Source organism: Schistocerca americana, chromosome 1 (genome assembly GCF_021461395.2).
Source record: "Schistocerca americana isolate TAMUIC-IGC-003095 chromosome 1, iqSchAmer2.1, whole genome shotgun sequence".
Taxonomy (NCBI): Eukaryota; Metazoa; Arthropoda; class Insecta; order Orthoptera; family Acrididae; genus Schistocerca; species Schistocerca americana.
Genome location: NC_060119.1, coordinates 241,781,829 through 241,806,339, shown reverse-complemented (window position 1 = coordinate 241,806,339; position 24,511 = coordinate 241,781,829). Strand labels below are relative to the sequence as shown.

General features: G+C 43.4%; 1 protein-coding gene across 1 annotated transcript in view; it reads right to left on the bottom strand.

Moving 5' to 3' along the window:
- Window positions 1-21,736, bottom strand: part of LOC124622887 (vegetative cell wall protein gp1-like) — a 70,632-nt gene extending 48,896 nt beyond the window's left edge. The window contains exons 1-2 of the mRNA XM_047148713.1: window positions 21,670-21,736; window positions 21,020-21,519 (exon numbers count right to left, since the gene is read on the bottom strand). Coding sequence (XP_047004669.1) covers window positions 21,020-21,519; window positions 21,670-21,736 — 567 coding nt within the window. The remainder of the gene's footprint in view (window positions 1-21,019; window positions 21,520-21,669) is intronic.
- Window positions 21,737-24,511: the final 2,775 nt, after the last annotated feature.

The following is a 24,511-nucleotide window of genomic DNA, read 5'->3' as shown; positions in this document are numbered from 1 at the left end:
AAAGAACGGTTACAACTTCATCACTTTCCGCTTTCCCACTTCAATCAATATTTATCCCAGTTTCACACGACACTGCCCCACTTTGTAATTCTACTTTCCTACTGTGAACTCTGGAGATAAACGCACGTCTTCCTGTGCAATGCAAGCCAAGTGGCGTTGCTGGAAAAACGGCCGACTCACCTTGATTCTCTCTCAGAGTTTAAATTTAGCGTCACACGGAATGATATTTCTTAAATACTTCAACTTATGATACACACGCTATTTCTTAAATATTTCAGCTTATTGTACACACGCTATTAATTCTTAGATATTTCAGCTTATTGTACACACGCTATTAATTCTTAAATATTTCAGCTTAAGCTCACGGAAGTATCTCAACTTATAACTACACGTGGGCTCTTTGTGACCGTTGGTTTACTACAATCCCCTTAAAATTACCTGCCTCACTTTGTAATTTTCCCCACAAAAGGTCCTGTGAAAGAGAAATTATTAATTCTAACTACTCTTAAATATTCCACATCCATACCATGCCTCCACTCTTTCATTACGGAGCACAACAAAAAAAACAGGTCTTTACAGCAGAAGGTTCAGCGGCAGAGTACCTGAAACATGGCCGTATTCCGATTCTCTCGCACCTCTCTCGAAGTGGGAGAAGCACCCTGCTACCTTATTGGTCAGCCACATTTCAGACGCTCAAAGCTCTGGTAACTTCCATCTCTTTGGTCTCACCAAAGGTAGCCAAAGGATCGACTCAAAGATGATCATATATTCCGATTCACCATCTGTGGTTAGCAGACGACCATACATTCATTCCTTTCACAGATCTCACCAAACTGGATGTAGGGATTTATTTTGAGGGAGTGCACATGTGATCAATTAAATAAATAAATTGTCATTCTTTCCCACACTGGTATCCGGCTTCGCTGTATTAATTGAAATTGAGTTACTTTTACACAAAAAATGTGTTGTTCTGACAAGAATTTCGTACCTATTTTCAGTGTTGGGCGGTACTGTACCCTTTCAACATAAATCTATGGAGGTGGCAGAGTGCAAGTACCTGGGCAGTCAGGCATTAGTTATTCAAGGCCAAGTGACGGTGGTGGCACTTGCTTGATTGGTACGGCGTTGACTTCACGAGAGTGACTGGCACAGAGTGGGCACCCCAGCATAGCCGATCTGTGTAAATGATGATTGACTGTCCTCAAGGTGTGTAAATCTAACTGTCTGACCACGCGGAAGGAGTATCACTGTTGCGTTCCTCCATGTCGATGAACCCTCTTGCTAATATGGAAGCTTCCTGAAGGGTGGTCGGCAGCTGAATGCACACTCACTTCCTCACGGCAGGAGCTCGGCGGGGGAACTGATCCCACAAGCGGTGCTTGTGTCAGCATAGGGCATTGACTGTGACGGTCCGGTGCGGCTAACAACCTGGATACAGTGCTGGTCACTGGCTTTGTTTCGTAAAGTTACACTATCAGCTGGGCTGGAATACATCATGATGAAAAAAAATACGATGTGTTCCAGTTTAGGAACCTGGGTAGCCATGACGAGACATGTCCTATACATCTGTTGCTGAAAATTTGTGCTACGTATTCCTGAACAGTCACATGAAAGTGTGCCAGTGCACCATGCCGTCATGTAACGTCCACCATATGGTGGAGGCGAAACACATTCGGCTGCAGACATCCGTCTGGTACTTGTGCCTGGCACTGTGTCCACTTCTTGTGTTTCAGCTCTGCCATTTGCGATGTGGACACTGTCCATGGTGTAACAGCTTGTTACATGCTTTGTTTCAAGGAGCTGGCCCCTCTCTGGAGCTGGTGCGATCTACTCAACACTCTGCTGCCTGACTGTCTCTTTGAGGATACAATTCATGATACAGTCCCTCCCATGCGTTGTCATTATCACGCCTGTACATGAAGTTGATGCCAGCCTTTTCTTCACTTGACTGTGTGTGTGGAGCTAACTAAACACACATACTAAGCAATTTCGGCGATCATGTGCACAAAATAATCAGAATGTCGACGACACATTTAGGAAATTTTTTTCATTGTTAAGTAATAAGAACAGGTGCCTTTAGATAGGAATTCGTTAAGGAATCGTCGGTTCGTTAAATATTTGGGCTTATACTGGTTGTAAGGAAGAGAATTTGCATTGTCTTCTCCACTATTAATATTTAATTCCACAACTGAACAGCTTCCAGTAACTGCTTTTATAGGTGGCAATTGGCTCGATACGTCACTAATTTCGCTCAGGCGGACTCTATGTACTCACACCAGATTTACAACCTCGCAAAGCGGAGGAAGCAAATCAGTTTTGCTTCAAATACACGCTGTGGCGGTCATTACAGTTACCTTTGAGATTAAGCGTAGTGAATTGATGTTAGCCAACAATGACTTTAAAGCACAAAGACTCCATTATCGACACATCACTGAGTTTGAACAAGATCTTTCGCCAGGGCTACGAGAAGCTGGATGTTTCTTCTGCGATACTATGGAAAGGCTTGACAGGACTATAGACACTGTGCATGATTTCTGGCAGCGGTGGTCACAAGAATGTGCCGTCGAAAGAAAACCGGACTCCGGATGGCCCCGTCTCGCTACTGAGAGGCAAAATCATCAGGTTCGGTGTATGACTCTGCCACATCGTACTGCATCTGCAGCATTAGTCTGAGGAGCTGATGGCACCACAGAGACAAAACGAACTGTTACAAATCGATTACTTCAAGGATAGCTCCGAATCACACGCCCTGCTGCATGCGTTCCATTGACCCTAAACCACGAACATTTGCGACTTCAGAGGTTTCAAGCCAGAGCTCATGTGAGGGCAGGGTGGAGGTCTAATGTGTTTTCTGATGAAACATGTTTCTGCCTTTGAGCCAGCGATGGCCGTGTGTTAGTTAGAAGGAAGCCAGTTGAGAGCCCGCAACCAATCTGCCTGAGTGCTAGACACACTGAATTAAAGTCTGGGATGCGATCTCTTATGACAACAGGAGCGCTCTCGCGGCTATCCTACGCACCGTGACTACAAGTCTGTACGTCAGTCTGGATAGTCGACATGCTAAACTGCCATCCATGAACAGCATACCAGGGGGCGCTTTCCAACCGGATAGCATTCGACCGCATTCCGCTGTTCAAATCCAACATACTCCACAGATTGTTGACATGTTGCCTTTGCCTACTCGATCACCAAATCTATCTCCAATCGAGCTCATACGGGACTCCAGCGTTAGCCAGAACCACAGTTAACCATCCCTGTGTTAATCGACCAAGTGCAACAGGTTGTACAGTATGTATGTAGAGCTGTGAACCGATCCTAGCCAAGGCACGACGTACGGTACCAAGAATAATGGAGATGTAACCGTTGTGCGTAATTTCTGGTTAAGCCACCTCACAAGGACAATTATAAATTTAAAAATTACAGGTTCGCCACCAGCCCAAGCCCTTCCTAACAATTAAGAAAAGACCGAGCTGGAAATTATCAGTTCAATTAAATTGAGAATTAAATTATAAGGATGCAATTTTTTGAAGACACTAACAGGATGAACAGCATTGCTTGGCGTATATCAATGAGCTTGTTTAATTAAACTGATTTTTCTTCCATTTTTGTTCATCACAAACAAGCAGATTGGCTTAGAAAAATCATGGAATAGAAAATTAATTTGAAAACTGGCATCAATGAGAAAGATAAATGACGCAGAGTTTATCTTTTACGTAGTACATTTATTTCATTACTGAATTTGATGCACATCCTATGAATTCATATGACTGGTGCCTGAATTAAAAATATAACTAAATAATTCGCCAAAAATGATAGAACGGCGCAATTAAAAAAGGAAAAACACATAAAAGGGAAGTGGAACACAATAATTCAATCATTCCATCTACATACCCACGACAGAAATAGTTCAGAGAGATACCTATTACCAGTATGCTCATGCACTAGCTTGCAAAGAGGTTTATCCGATTCGCAATATTTGTACAGTAGATATACGACACGGAATCCGCGTCTGCCACTTGCAAACGGCTGAACTTCAGCACGTGGTAAACTTGATTACGAGTTAACTGTTCAGAAATTAGACATTAAACCAGGCACAAATGCAAAAAATTTTAACGGTGCAATAGCAGAATGATTTTGCCGTCATGAAATAAAATTGACTCGGCAAGGCAGAAACCCTCTCTAGGAGCTACGAACTGTACTCACGAACCGCTAGCTGCAGAGTGTCCTTCCTCCACCGAGTTTCACCTAACTACCGTTGCAACGGGAGCTACCAGAGGGGTAGGCTTCCTTCACCAACCTGACAGACAATCCAACCTCAGACTAAAACGGGTACTGGGATCCTAAGTTGGCAGTCCTGTGCTACCGTCCAAACGAGGAGCAAACATCACCTGCTCCTAGCAGACGACAACCAACCCAGCGACCTCAACAAAAGAAACCCGAAACCACACGTAAAATCACTCATTCCGTCACATTCACGCACACATAGGGGAGGATGAAGGGAAAAACGTAATAAATACAGGTCATGATTTCCTATGGAACACAAAAAAAATCAAACATAATATCATTTAATAAGCTTTAGTTTGTTTGCTCAGTCTTTCTGGGAGAGTTAATACATTAAACCGCAACCAGGCGGTGGACAGAAAAGGATGCACAGAATTCAGTCAGACAAGCGTCTATGAAACGACTCCACAGAGACATTTCAAGGTATAAAACTTCATCCCACAAACTGGTATCCGGCACCTGTAATACTCAATGCATGTTCCTTTGCGTGCTTGCATTCAATATTCTGGTGGTACACCGGTTATTAATGTAACAGCTCTTCATATTTGGAATGGCTTATATCGTACTTACATCAGTCTGGGATCTTGCGACGTTAATCACTTACACATGTTACCTAGACAAATGTATTCCAGAAATTTCGTTACCCTAGATGAATTATTTTTTGGTGTTGCGGTTTCTTCCGTCAGTGGATATGCATAACTGCAGTGCATGGCGAAATGTGGGCAGAAATGTATGGAGTGTGTTGAGTTTATATCTGTTGTGCTGAAAACCGGACTAACAGCCACGCACGCCGCTGTGGCATCTACACAGTCTCCTAATGAAATGGCCCAACGTTCTTTATTGTATGTTGTAGCAGAACAAAAAAAAATCCCGAAGCGTAATTCACTTTTTGCTACCTGAAATCAAATGATTGTATGGCGTCGTTGGCCTCGAGACCCTCCCCGAGGATGTTTGGCCGTCTGGCGCAGATCTTTCTTTTTGAAGCCACTTCGGCGACTTGCGTGTCGATGGAGATGAGATGAAATCACTATGAAAACACAAACACCAATTCTCAATCGAACAAAATCTCTGGCGAAGTCGGAGATCGAACTGGGGACCCCGCTGTCTAGAGGTGCCCACGCTAACCACTTTTTATTTTTATTTATTTTTAATTTCTGTCGTCTTTCTTTCAGTCTGTTTCTTCGTCGCTTCTCGTCGGTGGTTCCATGCAGATGTCGCATGACGTCTTTCAAATTCTGCCAACGAGAACTTCAATGTTTTTTTTATTTATTTCTTTTTTATACTACAGACCCTGGCCAGTCCCTTGACCCAAAACGTTGAGCTATGAGCCAGCTGCTACTGGACCAGGAGTTGTTGACGCTTTTTTCTAAATGCAGCTTTAGAAATTCGTGGCGCATTAATTTAGAAAGACCTAAACACGACCCATAGACGTAAGATGGCAGGAAAAACCATATTTCTCGTGGCATCAGTACGTTGTTGTAGGTTGGAATTCGAATAAGGTTAACAAAGGAGTGAGAGTAATAATAAGAAAATGATTCAAATGGCTCTGAGCACTATGGGACTTAACATCTATGGTCATAAGTCCCCTAGAACTTAGAACTACTTAAACCTAACTAACCTAAGGACATCACACAACACCCAGTCATCACGTGGCAGATAATAATAAGAAAATGGGAATGCAAGTAAGCTACTTTGAACAGCATAATAGCCAAGACAGATACAAATATTCAGGAACATTTTAATAAGGCTTCAGAGTGGTCCAAAGATTAGTAGCTTGATTTAAAACTACAGAAAAATAAAATTGTGCACTTGACAAAACGCGGAATCGTAGCTTCCTATGACTTCAGTATAGTGAATCAGCCAACAGACACAAATTACTTAGTGCACTGATTTATAGGGATATGAAATAGAGTTGTCACATAGGATTCGTCGTAGAATACTGGGAAAATGTAATCGACAAACGAAACGGCTTACAAGTCATTTGTCTGATCCTCCTTAGAATGTTACACATGTGTGTGGGGTTCATACCAAATAGGACTAACAGAGGATATTAAATTTACGCAGAGAAGGGCAGCACCAATGTTCACAGGTTTGCTTGAACCATAGAGAGCGTCACTGAATCGCTGAGAAACCTGAACTGGCTGACGCTTGTAGATAGACGCTACTTGCAGAATTCCAAGAACTGGTGTTAAAGGATGAATCTAGTAATATACTTCAAGACCCTAAGTATCACTCCGGTAGATAATGCAAATACAATATTAGACTAATAACAGTACCACCAGAGGCATCAAAACAATCACTCTTCTGTCTCCCCAAACGCTAACGGAACTGGACGAAACCTTAATGCGCGGCGTAACGGAAAGTACCCTCTGCCCGTCTGCACGGCTAGCCGTTCGGTCTGACGCGCTGCATCCCGAGCGGGAAGGCGTGCCGGTCCCCGACACGAATCCGCCCGGCGGATTAGTGCCGAGGTCCGGCGTGCCGGCCAGTCTGTGGATAGTTTTTAAGGCGGTTTCCATCTGCCTCGGCGAAAGCCGGCTGGTTCCCCTTATTCCGCCTCAGTTACACTATGTCGGCGATTGCTGCGCAAACACTGTCTCCACGTACGCGTACACCGTAAATACTCTATCAAGCAAACATTTGGGGTTACAGTTGTCTGGTACGAGACGTTGTGGTGGGGGGGGGGGGGGGGGGGGGCAACGCAGCCTCTCAATCGTACCCGGTTTAATACGCAATACACACACACTCTCTTCCATTCACTTTACGTTAGTTTTCAGAGCATAGATATAGATGGAGTTTAATCCGTTTGACATCAGACTGCTGCAACTTCATGATGTAAACAAACTTCTGCACAAAATTAGGTAGGTGTAACATGGCTCTGGGCCCGGTTGTACTTCATGTGAAAGAAGATCCAAAGAAAAATAATTAATCCATATTATTACTGTAAACAGAAAAGAATAATAATTAAAACGATATGATACAATTCAAGCAACCAATGGATCACACAGCAGGATAAATGTGAAGTAAGAGAAAGTTTGTAGAGATTCAAAGTTTAACACCACTTAAAATTATCTATTATAGCAGTTATTATGAGCAAAGCAAATGCACAAAAAATAACGGCATGGAAGAACATGTGGAAATTAACTGTTTGCTTCCCTTGCTTAACCGATTTGACCGGTGAGAAAGCAGCGAAATGGAACAAGAAAAATAATATTCATACAGAAACCGAATTTCCACTGCACTGTTGAGAGTCACTAAATTAGTAAGTGACAAAACAGTCAGTTACAGGAGACAATAGAGGTGTATAAGTATGATATGAAAACGATGTCCTGAAGTTTGAGTCATTTGTGGAAACGTAATAGGACGCATTTAATTCTTAGTACGGTGTATCTTAAAATTATCCAAGATGTGTAGTGAGTGACCACTGACACTTTAGGAAACTGGTGACAGATTGATGTAATTACAGATTATGTGTGCGACTTTGTGATACTAATGCAGTATAGTAATTGAACAGCATGTCTACATTTCAGTTAGAGTCATAAACAATTCTCCTTAATGAATTTTAGTTTATTTTTTTCTCCACTATATAAATATTACACTTCAGGCTTCAAATAATTATGGAATGTTACTGCAAATAAATGTTGCATATACTGTCTAGGACTGTACTTTACGTGAGGAAATAGCACCACAAAAAGTTGTTTATTTATTTTACATTCTTAACGTATAGCATGTGATATAGCAAAGGTTGTCAAACTTTTTCCTTTTCTGTCTCCCTTCCTTCAAGAGGAAAAATAGTATCAGCTCACCCCTCTCCACCTCACTAATCCTATCTATTTCATTGACAAAAATAGTCAGTTTGTTATATTTTCTTGACCTTAATCTTTGTTTTACCTGATTCCATTCAGAAGGATTTTATGCAACAGAAGCCAAAACTAGATGAATTTTTATAACTCAAGTACCTAATAAACTGTATATCTTTATCACATTTTCACTTATTCAAAAACTATGAAACGAAGAATATTTACAATTCAGCAAACAAGAGCGTTGAAAATTTAAGTTACAAAGTTCAACGTGAGAAGAAAGTTCCTCAAGACGTGGTGTAACAGCACAAACAGCACTCAATTTTCGTTGCTTACATTTAGCTTTGAACGGTATATTGACTTCATAGCAGCCAAATCTGAAAAGCCAGTCTCGCTCACGTATGTTGTTGGTAAAGGAATCAGGATCTTCACTGCATTTAGACTTAGCGTTGAGAATTGCTTACCAAAATGTATCAAAAACCCAAACCAAGACATATCATTAAATTTACTTCTCATTGAAGTACCCCAAGTGGGATAAAAATGTTGTTGTTGCTCTTTTATGGTTAGACATGATGGTCCAGTAGATTTTTAATGGGTTTTTAATCCAATTACATTTATCAAAATCATCCTAACATACTTGTTGCAGGGAACGTCTAATGTTGAAAGAAGATGTAGAACGCAGGCTTTTACCTCCATTGGAACAGCTAATGATCTGCGACCTCTAACAGTAATACTAGCCTAGGTAACATATCTAGCATGCCACTTCCCGTTCGGTTTTCTCAAACCTCTAATTTTTTTATGAACTCCTTCAAATATTCGTTACAAGATAGTACAGTGGCCTAATTACCTTGAAGTGAAGTGTTACGAATATTTAGATCCTCAAAAATGTGAGTAAGGGTTGCCATTGTCAGCAGAAAATCTCCGTTGCTGAAACAGCCTGCCAAAGACTGACTTTTCTTCTTTAAGAGACAGAATATCTTATGTCTCTGTTCAGATAGTCTTTTTAGTAGTTTATCCCCTGAAAAAAATCCAGCATTACTAAAAGGAGCAACTTAGTGTGTTTGGCACCCATATCTTCACATAGCTCTTTTAAAAGTCTGGAATTTATAGATTTTGTCTTAATATTACTAAACAATTTCTATAACCGTTTGCAGCACTTCATGGAGGGTGGACTAAATTCTTTAGCGGACACAGCCTCCCGATGTATCATGCAGTGAATCTCTATTGCATCGGGAGCTAAAGATTTAATTTTCGCCTAGAATCCACCATGAATTTCAGACAATAAGCGAGTTCCATCTTTTTATACCCCAATGCACCTATTCCAAGATATCCTCTTTTTATTGAAAAAAGTATTGATCATGTCAAGAAGGCTTTGAGCTACGGTTATTTTCAGTATCAGCCCCTAGAAAAGCAACTCCTCTAAAATGTTAAACTGATCAACGGAACGGACATAAGCAATCAAACGAGCATCTTTGTGCATATCAGTCGCCTCAGCCACTTGAAATACAAAACCTTTGTTACGCAGTTTATCGATTAACTGCTTGAGTAAATCGTCAGAAGCACCTAAAATTGCTCTACACACTGTGTCATTAGAGATAGGAATGCCTTTCAAGTCTATAGCAAACGAGTTCCCAAACATTGCAGATACTATGTCAGATCACTGCCGGTAAAACCAGAGTTTCTGCCAACCGTGTGTGGTTTCTTGCATCCTACGCGAAATGTGGTAAGAGGCTGAAGGGCCTTTGGAAGTAACATTGGTCGTATTAGAAAAGACTTTCTGTGTCGACAGTAAAACGTTTAGTTTCTGACCAAAAATTTATCTGGGATTTCCAGTTAACACAGGATGTTTGGTTGCGAGATGTCTTTTTAAGTTGTTGGCTTCTTGCTATAACACCTGAAATGTTTAAATAAATTACACATTGTGGATGTTCTTCACCACTGATTGTAGTTTACGTGGTCTAGCAACAAATACGAGGGCTATTCGAAAAGTAGGCCCGAAATGGAAACAAGTGTGAAAATCAAAAGTTTTATTTGCACCAATTAGCTAAACGTTCCAGCTACTTCTCTACATAGCCGCCGCTTCAACTTAGACATTTGTCGCAGCTTTATAACAACTCTCCAATACCCTCGTCATAGAAAGCAGCTGCCTGTGCTCTCTGCCAATTCTCCACGCTGGTCTACAACTCTCTGTCTGTGCCAAAATGTTGTCTCCATAGCCAGCCGTTAATGCGAACAGTGAGGAAATTCAGCGGGAGCCAATTACGGGCTGTATGGGAGGTGATAAAACGATTCCCAACGAAAATGCTTCAGGAGCATCTTCATTGCCCCATGCAGAGTGCGACCGCGAATTGTCACGAAGAAGGAAATGCATTACAGTTATGTTATGTGGGCTGCATGAAATCAGGCGAAATCTCTCAGAGGCCCTCATACTTGGCGGGAGACTCTGTTGTTCTAGACGTATTTACCTGCTCAGAATTGAAAAGACCGACGTGACGTCATCCACGGACATACTAGAGACACTGCCCAATACATCTGTGCAAAACTTCATCGGATATTCACTTTGGTTTCCATTTGGCACCCTTGCGGACCTTACTTTCCGAATAACCCTCGTAGTTCGTATCATAACTTTTCGTTTTCGCCTTTAGAGTATCTCCCTACCCTCCGCCAGTTAACGGACCACTGGTGTCTTCATGTCCGTCACTAACCAGGAACCACCTTACACTGCAGTCAAGTCTACCTCGCGAAGTCAGAAAGATTGCAAGGGGGCGCCGAGATACACCAGTCGAAGCTTGCACTGCGCGCGATAGTTAAGGATACGGTAACAGTGCAGCCCTCGACGGGCGATTTCACCGTCGGCCGACGCCGCCTAGCTCGTCCGATCGTATCAAACGTGTTAAAAACATGACCGCGGTTTCCTTGTCGTCGACTGGGTCTGGCGCAACGCTGATGTCGGACGTAGTTCGCTCCAGCAATGTAGATAAACGGCACATTCTTTCTTCGATGTAAGAGATAGACGTAATCATTTGTTACTAGCAACATTTTTTCTTCTTTCTTCTTTTCTTTTTTAAATATACCGCTCTCCCCTTGCATGCCATTCGCTACTCCCCCGTTCCCACCCCGCTCTTGGCGGTCGCACAGTTTGGGAACCACTGTTACACAGGCTCTCGTTTTTATAACTGGTTTTTTACTTGAAAGTATTTAATTATTAAAACTTCACTAGTCATGAAAGTTCGAAGCATTCGAAGTTACGGCCTTTCATTTAGATCTCTCTTAGATATCTTCAAAGTGGAGTAGCTATCAAGTACTGGAAACGATGATTAAACGTGTGGATATAACTAATTCGGTCTCATTCATATCGTAGCTCAGCTGGTGGTTAATCATTTCAGTTTCGTCAGTTGGCTATCCTCAGAACTACTTTTTTAGTGGGATAACATATTTTGCTTTCCATTTTTAAAGGCTAATAAATCAGAAGTTATAACTGACTGATGGGAACCATTGGGGCCACGTAGGCACTAGACGGGAGATCTCACATATTCTTGGGCAACTTTGCGAGAACGACTGCTCCATTTTTTCGTCCTCTTTCTGCGTTGTTTTTCGCCATTATCTGTCAACTTTCTCAAATACATATAACTTGCGTTGTAGAGCTTCGCTCTTGAGCCACGTGTACTGAAAGAGATGCAGTATATCTTCGTGTTACGCAACTAATTTTTGATCCCAACGTGTTCAGTGCTCCACGCATTTTTCACTCTCCGCTCGCTGTAAATTACAGAAGCAGTCGGACAGCCGATTTGTTAGCTACGGGTTACGCCAGTGGGGCACCTTACAACACTCCAGCCTTTCGTGATTGAGTCATAGCTCAACCGTATCTTGCATCCTTCTAACAAGCGGCAGTCCGCTGCCGCTTTACGTAACAATATGACCATTACTTTCCAGCAACTTCATCAGAAAAAATGTAGGTAAGCTCCCAAGGTAATAACAAGTCACACACATAGCGCCCAGAAACTGTATGAAACGCGGTTTCTCGTTATCTGTAGAGATACGCCAATTCCCTGCCTGCTCTGCCCATAAGCAACGAAAATAGACGATCATGGACGGGGTAAAATTTCGTCTTTGTTGTATTATGACTCTTATTTCTTTCCAAAAACTTTCTATGTTAATTTCTCATACAAAAATTGACAAGGGTGAAAAACGTAGTCACACAGTTATATCTACCACATAGGAAAAATGTAGTTAGTTAATAAATGTTTTATGTGCAGATGCATGCCTTTATTATTGTTACAGACTAAAATCTTCACACCACAGTACCGTAGCTTGGCAAAACTCTTCTCCACTTTATTAACAGGCTTTCTCCTGTAGGGACGTGCTGTGGGGTTTAAACTTGTAACAGTACTGTAGATATACACCTGCAAACAAACTAAAAATTAATTACGTGACTTAATTTTTTCGAGGAGACAGCCAAATCTTTATTACTAACTCTTGTAAAATACAGAAGAATGTTTTCTATCCTCTGGTGAACACAGAAATGGTATCCGTAAAATATTTTTCGAAGAACTTCTGTGAGTGGTTTCTGTAGGAATTCAGAGGAAGTGATACATAATAGAAAAAAATGATTTAAATTTAGCATGATTAATTATCTGTGCTTAAAATGAACGATCAGTGAGTCTCGTTGGCTCACGTTTGATTCTCGATACTATTCAAAAGCTTCGTGACGAAGAAGTATCAACTCCCGGGTCGAAAGTTCGTATTAACTGTCAAACACCAACGTAGTCACGATGGCTCTACTTCGGAAAGAAAGAGTTTTACCTGTGTTTTCCCATTTGCAATTCGACCACGAATCTGATTTATCGGAAGATAATTTCCAGAATTTGCCTTTCAAGGAGATACTTCGGTTTATTTACCTGTACAACTTCACCAAACAAGCAAGGAAGAGAATAGAAGTTGTGACAGTATTTCTAAGTTCAGAGAGCAGTTCCATCGGACCGTGATAAACATATTCTTTGTGTATACAGCAGATCTGTTAGTTCTTCCGTCACTAGCATATTCGTCGAAAGCAGCCATTTTGAATACTATGTTCTCATACAAGTCTTGAAAATGTGAAACCGAAACAGGCCATTATTTTGGAATATGACAGCAACGGAACCAAGTCAACTCATCAGACATAATAGTTCTTTAACACAAAATAATAAATAATAGTTAAAAGTGAAATAGTGTGAAATTGTGAGAAAGCTCATACGACCAAGAATGAAAGGTGAATTAAGTTAACCAAGACCCAAAGCAGAAGCCTACAGAGAGATTTCTAAAATCATGGTGTCTATGAGACACATAAAAAGAAGGAACCCAAATACTCTAACCCACCGGATTCACACATTCTTGAAGAGCAAGACTACCAGAGTCTTCTGGTACGATCAAGCAGAAAAAGGACGTTAAGGGGTTAGAATCAACTGCAGAACCTAAATGCAGCCATGAAAATGTAATTGACACTTCGTCCGAGACAGAAGGGAGAAGGACTGATCAAGAGACGTGAATGGAGCTACGGAAGCAGACTCGCACGCAATGCACGAAAGAATATTGGCCTAAAACGAAGGTCAGGAAGTGATTTACTCTGATCGTAAGCGACCTAGTCTCGAAAGAAGAGACAATTCACTCTCCCCTTCCGCAGATTTGGGATAGAAATTGCATCAAACATTATAGATATTCTTGTTTGATAAATCATAAGTAGGATTGTATATTTAACGTATTACGTTTTGTTGCTTTTAGAAAATGCCAAGGATAATTGACGTTATATGTGAGTTAATGAGTTAATGTGAAACTTCTAGAGTAATTAGTCTTGAAGGGGACAGTGTGAGTAACCTATTCACTACCTTTGGTACGTACGTGCCCCACGAATGGTCATTAGGGTGGGAATTTGTTGATTGCTATTGCAATGTGCCAGTGTTCAACAGGTACGGGGAAAGCCAATTAATGATTTGCAGAATTACCACAATTACAGTTTGTACCTATATGTTATGCTGTTTCCAAAGTTCGTTGTTAACCATCCGCTTAGCTCTACACCGTATTGTCGCTTCCAACTAGGTCTCGCCTGCGGATAGCGAATCCAGCGAAATCGGGCTGCGAGCAATCCTTCCCGGAAAATTCGTATCAAAGAAGTGGAACTACGTATTGACATTTACTGCATCAAGCACGGAGCCTATACTGATGACCTGTAAAGTGATTTACAGAATTGGAGGGATGTCCGCACAGGTAGCTGCGCAGATAGGGCGCCGGATTTCTAACCGAAGGGGCCGGGTTCGATTTCCGGCCGGATCGGAGATTTTCTCCGTTCAGGGACTCGGCGTTATGTGTCCTTAAACTTGGAGGACTGCTCTGTCCACTGATGTGTGTCAGTTTACTGTACATCTTATAGTTTTTTGTCAGTGATCTTCTGAAACTATGGCGGTATTTTACACCCCTTCCCGAATCGTGTTATTTCTCACTATGGCACTACTGAAAGTAAACACACATTAACGTATCTCACTCAAAAACCAAAAAAACAAACTAAAATTGTTATGAAAGCCCTAAATGAACTCTGGCAAGCATCTCAATGCAACTTAATTGTGCTAATATTTCGCTTAATTTACACCATTGCTTAGCCCACTTATCATTCAAATTGGGTGAGGTCATTATAAAATTATCTCCAACTACAGTTGAATATTTATTCAAATAAATAATAATTCTGAATTACTTAATGAACATACATTCGCAAATACTTCACAAATGACTAATTTGCAAACCTATGTTAATTGACACACTCTGTGGTGGTACGCCACATAACGTGATAAAAATGATATTAAATAACTTCTCAAATATACCAAACCTGGAGTCGCAACGAAATATGTTATTGTGTGAACTTTCAAAGATATAAATATTCTCTCTTCTCAGAAAAATAACAGAGACTAGAGACTCTGTAATCAATTAATATGATCTGCGAACGTAACACTCTCCCTTTTTTTTTTTTTTTTTTTTTTCCTTTCAGAGAGATCTCTCTCTTCCCTTTTGTTTGTTTAGTAGCGTAAGAAGCCATTTTGTGACGAGGCATGAAAACGTGTAAGTTTCATGTAATATTTAGCCTAAATATAATCAGATATTACTTAAAAGTGTTGTCGATTTTGATATGCATATTCATGAAGTGTTAAAATTAATTTCTTTATGCAAATTTTATAGGGGAATATTGGTGCAGAGGTCATTCCATTGTTCTAAATGATAATGGCCCAGAGTCGTCATAAATATCTTAATATTCTCTAATTTTAACAACTAAAAATAAATATCAATGTAGGAGATTTCTCTTGATTAGCCGATCTTCGTTTGCAACAACAAAATTGATCTATGTAGCAAGAATTTCCTTAGCCTTGCATCTTAACAAAAGTAAAAATTAATTAACAAATATCAGTTTTAATAACAAATACAGTCATATGTATAGAATTGTGTTTGCATGTTGGGCCACAAGTTTAAAGCCCTGTAATAGAAAACGTCGTACGTTTAAGCCATACGCATTACCTATTGTTGAACATTGTAATGTGCATGTGGTGGCGTCTTTTAATATAAAAACACCATTACGGGCCAATTAACTGCAAGAAGCATCACGACTGGGTCATTGACGAAAATAATGTTCCAGTTGTGATACAGGCACTATAAAATTAAATTCAACCTTTTATATTGTATACAAACCAATACACACACCAAAGCACCACCACAACTTTTGCTTCTGTTACCGTGTATTTTCACCTATGTCAGTTATATGGATTATTTATCATACGCCATGCGTATCCACTTATTAATGTATTTTGTCCAACTTACATCCAGTGACCAGATTCTGTTCCTGAGAGGTGACTCTGAAAGGTAGTCAAAATACTTACCCATGTACTGCTCTTATAAGCACTCGACTGGAATCAAAACATTTTACAGTGATTAATTTCTTTATGCGTTGTAATGGGTGGAAATCATAATGTTAAAAGAGTTGGTGAGCCAACAGTTGATATTTCAAACCCCTCTGAAAAAACCGGAGGCCCAGTTTAGAACATCTGAAGAGTTCAAGTGGGCCGGCCCAATTCCTGAAGGGCCACTATCCATATGCCACATACTCGCACTGAATCAGAAGGAAAGAAACAAAAGATATGCTTATAGAGGAAAAGGGACTTCAAAAAACGTTATTGGGAATACCCTCTAGGCACACTTGAGTACTACTGGGCAACCAGAGATGACTCAGCATGAAAGAACGTATGTTGGAGAATGTGTTGTTACACGAGCCAGCCTGGCACATCATAGACAACATTGTCGACACAGTTTCCAGAAGGAGTCCATTGGATGGGCAGTGTGCAGCTATAGATGTGGGTGTCAGGCGTCAGGCTATGACAGTGAGCAGCCTCACCCGACTGCCATCTTCTTCTAAGGATTCGTGGGAAAAGGACTTGGACATAAGTCTCTATTTAAACAATTTCATGCAGTACAGCCGTCCGATGTGTTCATAACGAGATGCAGACTCCAACTGACATCGTACACATCGCAACCGCCAGAGGGCGCTCACATCTGTGACATAATCAAAGATGGCGGCATACACTGTGTTCACCGAGTGCTCCAGACTCCAACTGACTTAGTACACAGTACCGGCATCAGAGGGCGCTGTTGTCTGTGACATCAGCTGATGACGCAAGTACAGTTATCCAAGATGGCTTCAAACAGTGTGTTCACCACAAGATATGGACCTAGTACTCAGTACCACCACCAGAGATCGCTGTCGTCCGTTTCGTGATGTAACCCAAGATGGTGGGGGTAAATGGCGGGAAAACGACTCTGCCTGTGCTGAACACGAGTTTTCATTTTGCAGGGAGTGTCTGCACCGCAAGATCTAGACTCCAACTGACCTAGTACACAGTACTGCCATCAGAGGGTACTGTCATCGCTCTTCTGACGTAATCCGGGATGGTGATCTGTTGGGGGAAAATGGCACGAAAATGACTCAGCCTGCGCTGGGCTGCTGTATCGAGAAGGAACGAACGCACTATATTTATTTTGAAACATTTTATTTAGGGCCGGCCAGAGTGGCCAAGCGGTTCTATGCGCTACAGCCTGGAACCGCGCGACCGCTACGGTCGCAGGTTCGAATCCTGCCTCGGGCATGGATGTGTGTGAAGTCCTTAGGTTAGTTAGGTTTAAGTAGTTCTAAGTTCTAGGGGACTGATGACCACAGAAGTTAAGTCATATAGTGCTCAGAGCCATTTGAACCATTTTTTAAAATTTAGGGATCGAGTAAATTTATCACACTGGTACAAATCACTTGCTGGGGTCATGCTACACAGCCCACAAACCTGTAAACTACTCCTAAATAACGCTCTGCAGACACGCAAACTGCTCCTAATTTACCGAAATAATTTGAACACAGACATGCAGACTCCTCCTAAATAATGCAGCACAGTGATGTGTAGACACGCTCAGTACTCGTAAACTGTCCAAATAACGCACAGCACAGTCTACAGACCCGCTCGCAAAATAATGCAATCAACAGACACAAGAGCGCACAGGAGGCTACCTACAACACCCGTCGCGACTGGACAGGTACAGGTGCGCTGTCACAGTTGCGAGCCGCCGCCAGACACACGTGGAAATTGCATCTATTTTCAGGTATACAGCCACTGTTATACTGACGTCACAGAACTCCAAGGCACAGCCCCAATATGCGAGAGATCTCCAGACAGCACTTGTCTTTACCACTGATGACCGAATAGCACAGACTGCTTCCCCCCTAACAGAACATACGAGATGCATTCAGGTGTGCATACCGGCCACATCATGACTGACACCTCGCCACGAAACGTCCGTGTGGCGACTCGCCTACTAAAAGGTTCTCAATCTTACACTCATGTCACGTCACTATGTAAAAAACAAGAACTGATTCGACCTCGCGGAAACTGTATAGTGTCCCAGATATACTCGCTTTCTTGATGTCTCAGCTTGTATGCACGAAAATTCTAGCCCTAACAGAACCTATTTACGAAAATAGAGCAGAATAACGTCGAATGCACTCTTCGCAGCGCTCCTAATGTGTTACCCTTCCTGCTCTCAACATACGAAAATGTTCTCGTCGCTATATAGAGGCTCCTATATCCCAGCACAAAGGATGTGAATGAATCGACCATTATGATTGGCTCTTATCGAATTTACCCGCCGAAATAATGATGCCGCCGTTATCGAATCACCATCCGCCTTTTCTTCCTGGGACTTTTAGCAGTAAAATTATTTTGCACATATCGCTAAAGTGCGTTGACAGTTACACCTGTAAAGTTGTCTATAGATCATCAAATACATACGAGACTCACAAGGATAGTGGAAGCCAGGAACATATTTACCATTGTACAACTTGCTGCTACATTCTGACGCTGATCGATGTACAGGTAATGTCTACTCGTGACGGCTGTGCTTGTGGAACGAATCTAAATATCTATAGAGCAAATAATATTCCACGTAAAAAATCTCTCGCCTTTATCAAATGTGCTGAATCTATATGTACCTCACGATAGGACACAGGGTCATCCTCTCTAGTTATGCCACAACATAAACCACAGTGACTTTACAATGCAATTTATACACATTTTACACAACATAAGCCAGAGTAACTTTAAAATGTAATGTATGCACATTTTACACAACATAAGCCACAGTAACTTTACAATGCAATATACAGGGTGTTACAAAAAGGTACGGCCACACTTTCAGGAAACATTCCTCACACACAAATAAAGAAAACATGTTATGTGGACATATGTCCGGAAACGCTTAATTTCAATGTTAGAGCTCATTTTAGTTTCGTCATTCCAACGTGATCAAATTGTAAATTTTCACAATCAACATGTGTGGGCTGACGAGAATCCGCACGCAATTGTGCAATCACATCATCAACACAGATTTTCTGTGAACGTTTGGGCAGGCATTGTTGGTGATGTCTTGATTGGGCCTATGTTCTTCCACCTACGCTCAATGGAGCACCTTATCATGATTTGTTACGGGATATTCTACCTGTCCTGCTAGAACATGTGCCTTTACAAGTACGATACAACATGTGGTTCATGCACGATGGAGCTCCTGCACATTTCAGTCGAAGTGTTCGTACGCTTCTCAACAACAGATTCGGTGACCGATGGATTGAGAAGCGGACCAATTCCATGGCCTCCACGCTCTCCTGATCTCAACCCTCTTGACTTTCATTTATGGGGACATTTGAAAGCTCTTGTCTACGCAACCCCGGTACCAAATGTAGAGACTCTTCGTGCTCGTATTGTGGACGGCTGTGATACAATACGTCATTCTCCAGGGCTGCATCAGCGCATCAGGGGTTCCATTCGACGGAGGGTGGATGCATGTATCCTCGCTAACGGAGGACGTTTTGAACATTTCCTGTAACAAAGTGTTTGAAGTCTCGCTGGTACGTTCTGTTGCTGTGTGTTTCCATTCCATGATTAATGTGATTTGAAGAGAAGTAATAAAATGAGCTCTAACATGGAAAGTAAGTGTTTCCGGACACATGTCCACATAACATATTTTCTTTCTTTGTGTGTGAGGAATGTTTCCTGAAAGTTTGGCAGTACCTTTTTGTAACAGCCTGTATACACATTTTACGCAAACAGTGCTGTTGGTTGGTTGGTTGGTTGTTTCGGGGAAGGAGACCAGACAGCGAGGTCATCGGTCTCATCGGATTAGGGAAGGACGGGGAAGGAAGTCGGCCGTGCCCTTTGAAAGGAACCATCCCGGCATTTGCCTGGGGCGATTTTAGGGAAATCACGGAAAACCTAAATCAGGATGGCCGGACGCGGGATTGAACCGTCGTCCTCCCGAATGCGAGTCCAGTGTCTAACCACTGCGCCACCTCGCTCGGTAACAGTGCTGTTACCTTTTATGTCTGTACAGCACCAGAAAAAATTATAGTATACCTACACTCGCACTGGCTATATATCACGATGCTCCTCAGTCCTAGGGAAGCAACGTCCGCCTTCTCTTTCTTTCTACAGACGAGACATTCAGTGGCAATAAACTATTTTATACCGATCGCCATATTGCAGTGACAACTAAACCTCGCAAAGAGCCATACATATCGTCAAATACGGAAAGACTCTTACTCAGTTACACTGCTCTCCCACTGATAACAGGATACTGAATACAGGAACATAAGTATTTTCGTATTGTTTACCATAATATTTTTTGTGGCAGCGTTCGTAGCGACAAACAATTCGCTGTAGAAACGGCTTACGAAGTCACCGCCACACTTTTAATAGCGGGCCGACTGGTCCGCTGGAACAGTGAACAGAAAGATGAAAACCCAAACACTCTGATTAAATAAAAGTCGGTACTTATCTTTATTAACGAAGATACAGAAACACAGTAGTGAACTCCGTGTCTACAAAAATCTGTCTAGTTCGAGTCGGAGCGGCTAGGTCAGCGTCGGCTGACGACAAACAACAACTCTGCTGCGATGAACACACAACTGACTAGCAAGAACACAATTCGGTGGCGAGTATACAACTGAGCGGCGAATACAGAACTGTCCTAGTGCTCGCGACTCCAGCGCTTAAGAAACCAGAAGCCAGCGGTGGCGCGCGCAGACTTGCGGCTATTTCCTGTCTCGCTGGCGCTGCTTATGCGGACGGCGTCCGGACTTTGATGCTGCCAACCTTTTGGCAGCGGGCTCGGGTGGCATTACTGGCTAGGATATAACACTCCTCCCCCCCAAATCGCCGCACCGTCGTTGAATAATGACGTGGCGAGCGTCGACGGCGGGGGAGGGGTCTGGCCGCAGGCGTAGCAGAAGAGACCGGGGCGGAGACTGTTGTCGGTGGCAGTCCCCGGTCCGCACCCCAGCATTGGCTGCGCGGGGCCTCGGGAAACACCGACTGAAAACCGAGGTCAGGGTGCACGCCTGTGACCACGGGCGCAGCTTCTGGTACTGGACGCGACGGGGCGTCGGGACCCACGAAGAGAGGCAGCGTCTCCTGACGCTGCGTCGACGGCTGCTGAGTGGGCGCCGGACAAGGCGCTGCGGTGTCAGACTCCTTGGGGGTGCCCAAGGAAAGCGGCTGCAGGACAGGCTGCACAGCCACCGCTTGGGAAGGCGGCCCGGCTGAGGGGTCGACGTCCATCAGCTCCGAAGGCGGTGGCGACTGAAGAGGGACCGCAGGCGCCGGTGCGACCACCTGGGGCGCTCCCGGATGAAGCTGCGCGGGAGGCATCAACGGGACGGGCTGTCGGCGTGGTAGCGGCGACGGCTGCTGCTGCTGCCCTGGGGGCGGCAGCGAAGTCGGAAGGCGCGGCTGGAACCCGCCGCGGACCAAATCTGTGGACAAAGAACGAGCGGCAGAATCCGGTCGGCCAGCGCGGCGCAACTGGTTCTGATGCCTCCTGTGCACCCCAGTAGCACCTTGAACAGTATAAAAACCGCGACCCTGGACACTTATCACGGTACCACGTTCCCAACGACGGCGACCGTGATAAACTCTGAAAAAACGGCGTCGTTGCGCTGAAAACGCGTGCGATGCTCAGAAGCGGCGGGTCGATCCGGGGGGTGCACCACCGTAGTAGGGTGCGATGACGACGGCCGTGGAGAAGCTCCGCAGGCGAAGGGCCGTCGCCCGCATCTCGTGGTCGTGCGGTAGCGTTCTCGCTTCCCACGCCCGGGTTCCCGGGTTCGATTCCCAGCGGGGTCAGGGATTTTCTCTATCTCGTGATGGCTGGGTGTTGTGTGCTGTCCTTAGGTTAGTTAGGTTTAAGTAGTTCTAAGTTCTAGGGGACTTATGACCACAGCAGTTGAGTCCCATAGTGCTCAGAGCCATTTGAACCATTCGAAGGGCCGTCGCGTGGCGTGGTCCGGTACGACGACAGGAACGTGATGAGGGCCTGCTGACGAGAGTGCGTAGCACGAAGGCGGTCCATATGATCCTTGAATGTGCGTACAAAACGTTCCGCTGCACCATTCGATGGAGGGTGGAACGGCGGAGTAAGAACATGGCGAATGCCATTGGCAGAACAAAAACTTTCAAATTCAGCAGAGGTAAATTGTGGACCATTGTCAGACACTAAAACTTCTGGAAGACCCGCAATACAAAAAATTGAAGTCAACGCCTGTATAGTTTGTGCAGACGTTGTAGACTGCATTAGCACAACAAACGGAATATTACTAAATGCATCTATCACGATGAGCCAACGAGCGAAATCAATATGTACTCGCTACCAAGGACCGGCAGGGCGTGCCCACTCAAAATAGCGTTGAGGCGGAGCAGCTTGGTGTTCGCCACACGTCGAACAATCTGTAGACATCTGCGTAATCTGCTTATCAATGCCGATCCATGTACAATGACGGCGGGCAAGCTGCTTGGTGCGGACCACTCCCCAATGACCTTGATGCAACAAGTCGAGGACCTTGGAGTGGAGGACTTGGGGAACCACTACACGAAGCTGGTCATTCTCGGTGCGTAACAGCAAAACTCCGTGCGAAACAGACAACAGATGACGTTGCGGATAATAGCGACGAACCACAGGATCCGATATGTCCTTTGCCTTGGACGGCCAACCACGTTGAACAAAACGTAATAGTAAACTCAGATGAGGATCCGTAGCTGTCTCACGTGCCACCTGACGATAATCAATCGGAAAATCACGGAGGGACTGATGCTCATCGGCTTCAATCTGATGGCAAGAGTCGTCAGAGGAATCGAAGACATCATCCTCAGCAATCGGCAATCTAGAAAGCGCGTCAGCGTTTGCATGCTGAGCAGTAGGGCGATACAGTATCTCATACTGGTATTGTGATAACAAAAGAGCCCAACGTTGTAGTCTCTGAGCTGTCCGCTGAGGAACTGGTTTAAACGGATGAAACAGTGACGTCAGGGGCTTGTGATCTGTTACTAAATAGAATGGTCTGCCATAGAGGTAGTGATGGAATTTTGTGACACCGAACACAATAGCCAACGCTTCCTTGTCCAATTGGCTATAATTACACTGAGCTTTGTTTAGCAATTTAGATGCGAACGCAATAGGACGTTCGGTGTTACCGACTCGGTGAGACAACACAGCACCGAGGCCGAAAGAAGAGGCAGCACAAGCTAACACCAGAGGCTTGTTAGGGTCGTAATGGACCAGACAACGATCATTCAATAAAGCCTCTTTAAGCTGCTGAAAGGCTGATTGGCAATCAGCTGACCACACAAACGGAACATTCTTACGGCGGAGACGATGCAACGGTGCAGCAATCTGTGATGCATTAGGTATAAACCTAATATAATATGTCAATTTGCCAAGAACTGCTTGCAATTCCTGCAGATTGCGAGGGGCGGGCAAATCACGAATAGCTGCTAAATGTGACTGGGAGGGGTGAATGCCTTGAGCATTAATAACATGTCCCAGATACTCCATCTCCGTAAGGAAAAATGAACATTTATCGATGTTGCAACGTAGGCCTGCCTGAGACAACACTGTAAACAAACACTCCAAATTACGGAAATGTTCAGCAGGCGTCCGACCGGACACAACAATATCGTCTAAATAGTTGCAACACGACGGTACATTAGCCAGAAGTTGTGACAAAAAACCCTGAAAAACAGCTGGAGCTGACGCACAACCAAAAGGCAAACGCAGAAAACGGAACAACCCCAACGACGTGTTTATGACAAAATACTGTTGTGATTGCTCGTCGAGGGGCAATTCCAAATATGCTTCACGGAGATCAATTTTGGAAAAGAAACGAGCTTCCCCTAACTTATCCATCAGCTCGTCCGGTCTAGGCAAAGGAAAAGAATCAATGACAGTCTGAGGATTAACTGTCGACTTAAAATCAGCACACAAACGTAACTTGCCAGACGGTTTCTTTATAATAACTAAGGGAGAAGCCCACTGGCTCGCTGAAACGGGTTGAATAACACCGTTGTTTTGCCAACGACGAAGTTCATCTGCTACAGGTGCCCGGAGGGCGTGAGGCACTGGACGAGCACGAAAAAATCGAGGCTGAGCATTATCTTTTAACGTAATATGAGCGGCAAAGTTCGCAGCGCAACCTAGTTCGTCTTTAAATATGTCACTGTATTGTTTACACAAATCGGTTATGCTGTCTTGAGGAACAACAACAGAATTAATTTGCAACACATTGTCTTGGATAGACAGGCCAAACAAGTCAAAACAGTCTAATCCGAAAATGTTTACACTGTCTGTAGCGCGGAGCACTGTGGATGAAACTGTTTTTGTATTGCCACGGAATGTGGCTGGCACGCTACATACACCTAACACAGGAATTTGTTCTCCACTATAAGTAGCCAAAGAATGTTTTGCCGCTGAAAGTTTAGGGCGGCCGATAGCCGCATACGCAGCACTATTTATGAGAGTCACAGACGCACCAGTGTCTAATTGAAAATTTAAGGTCT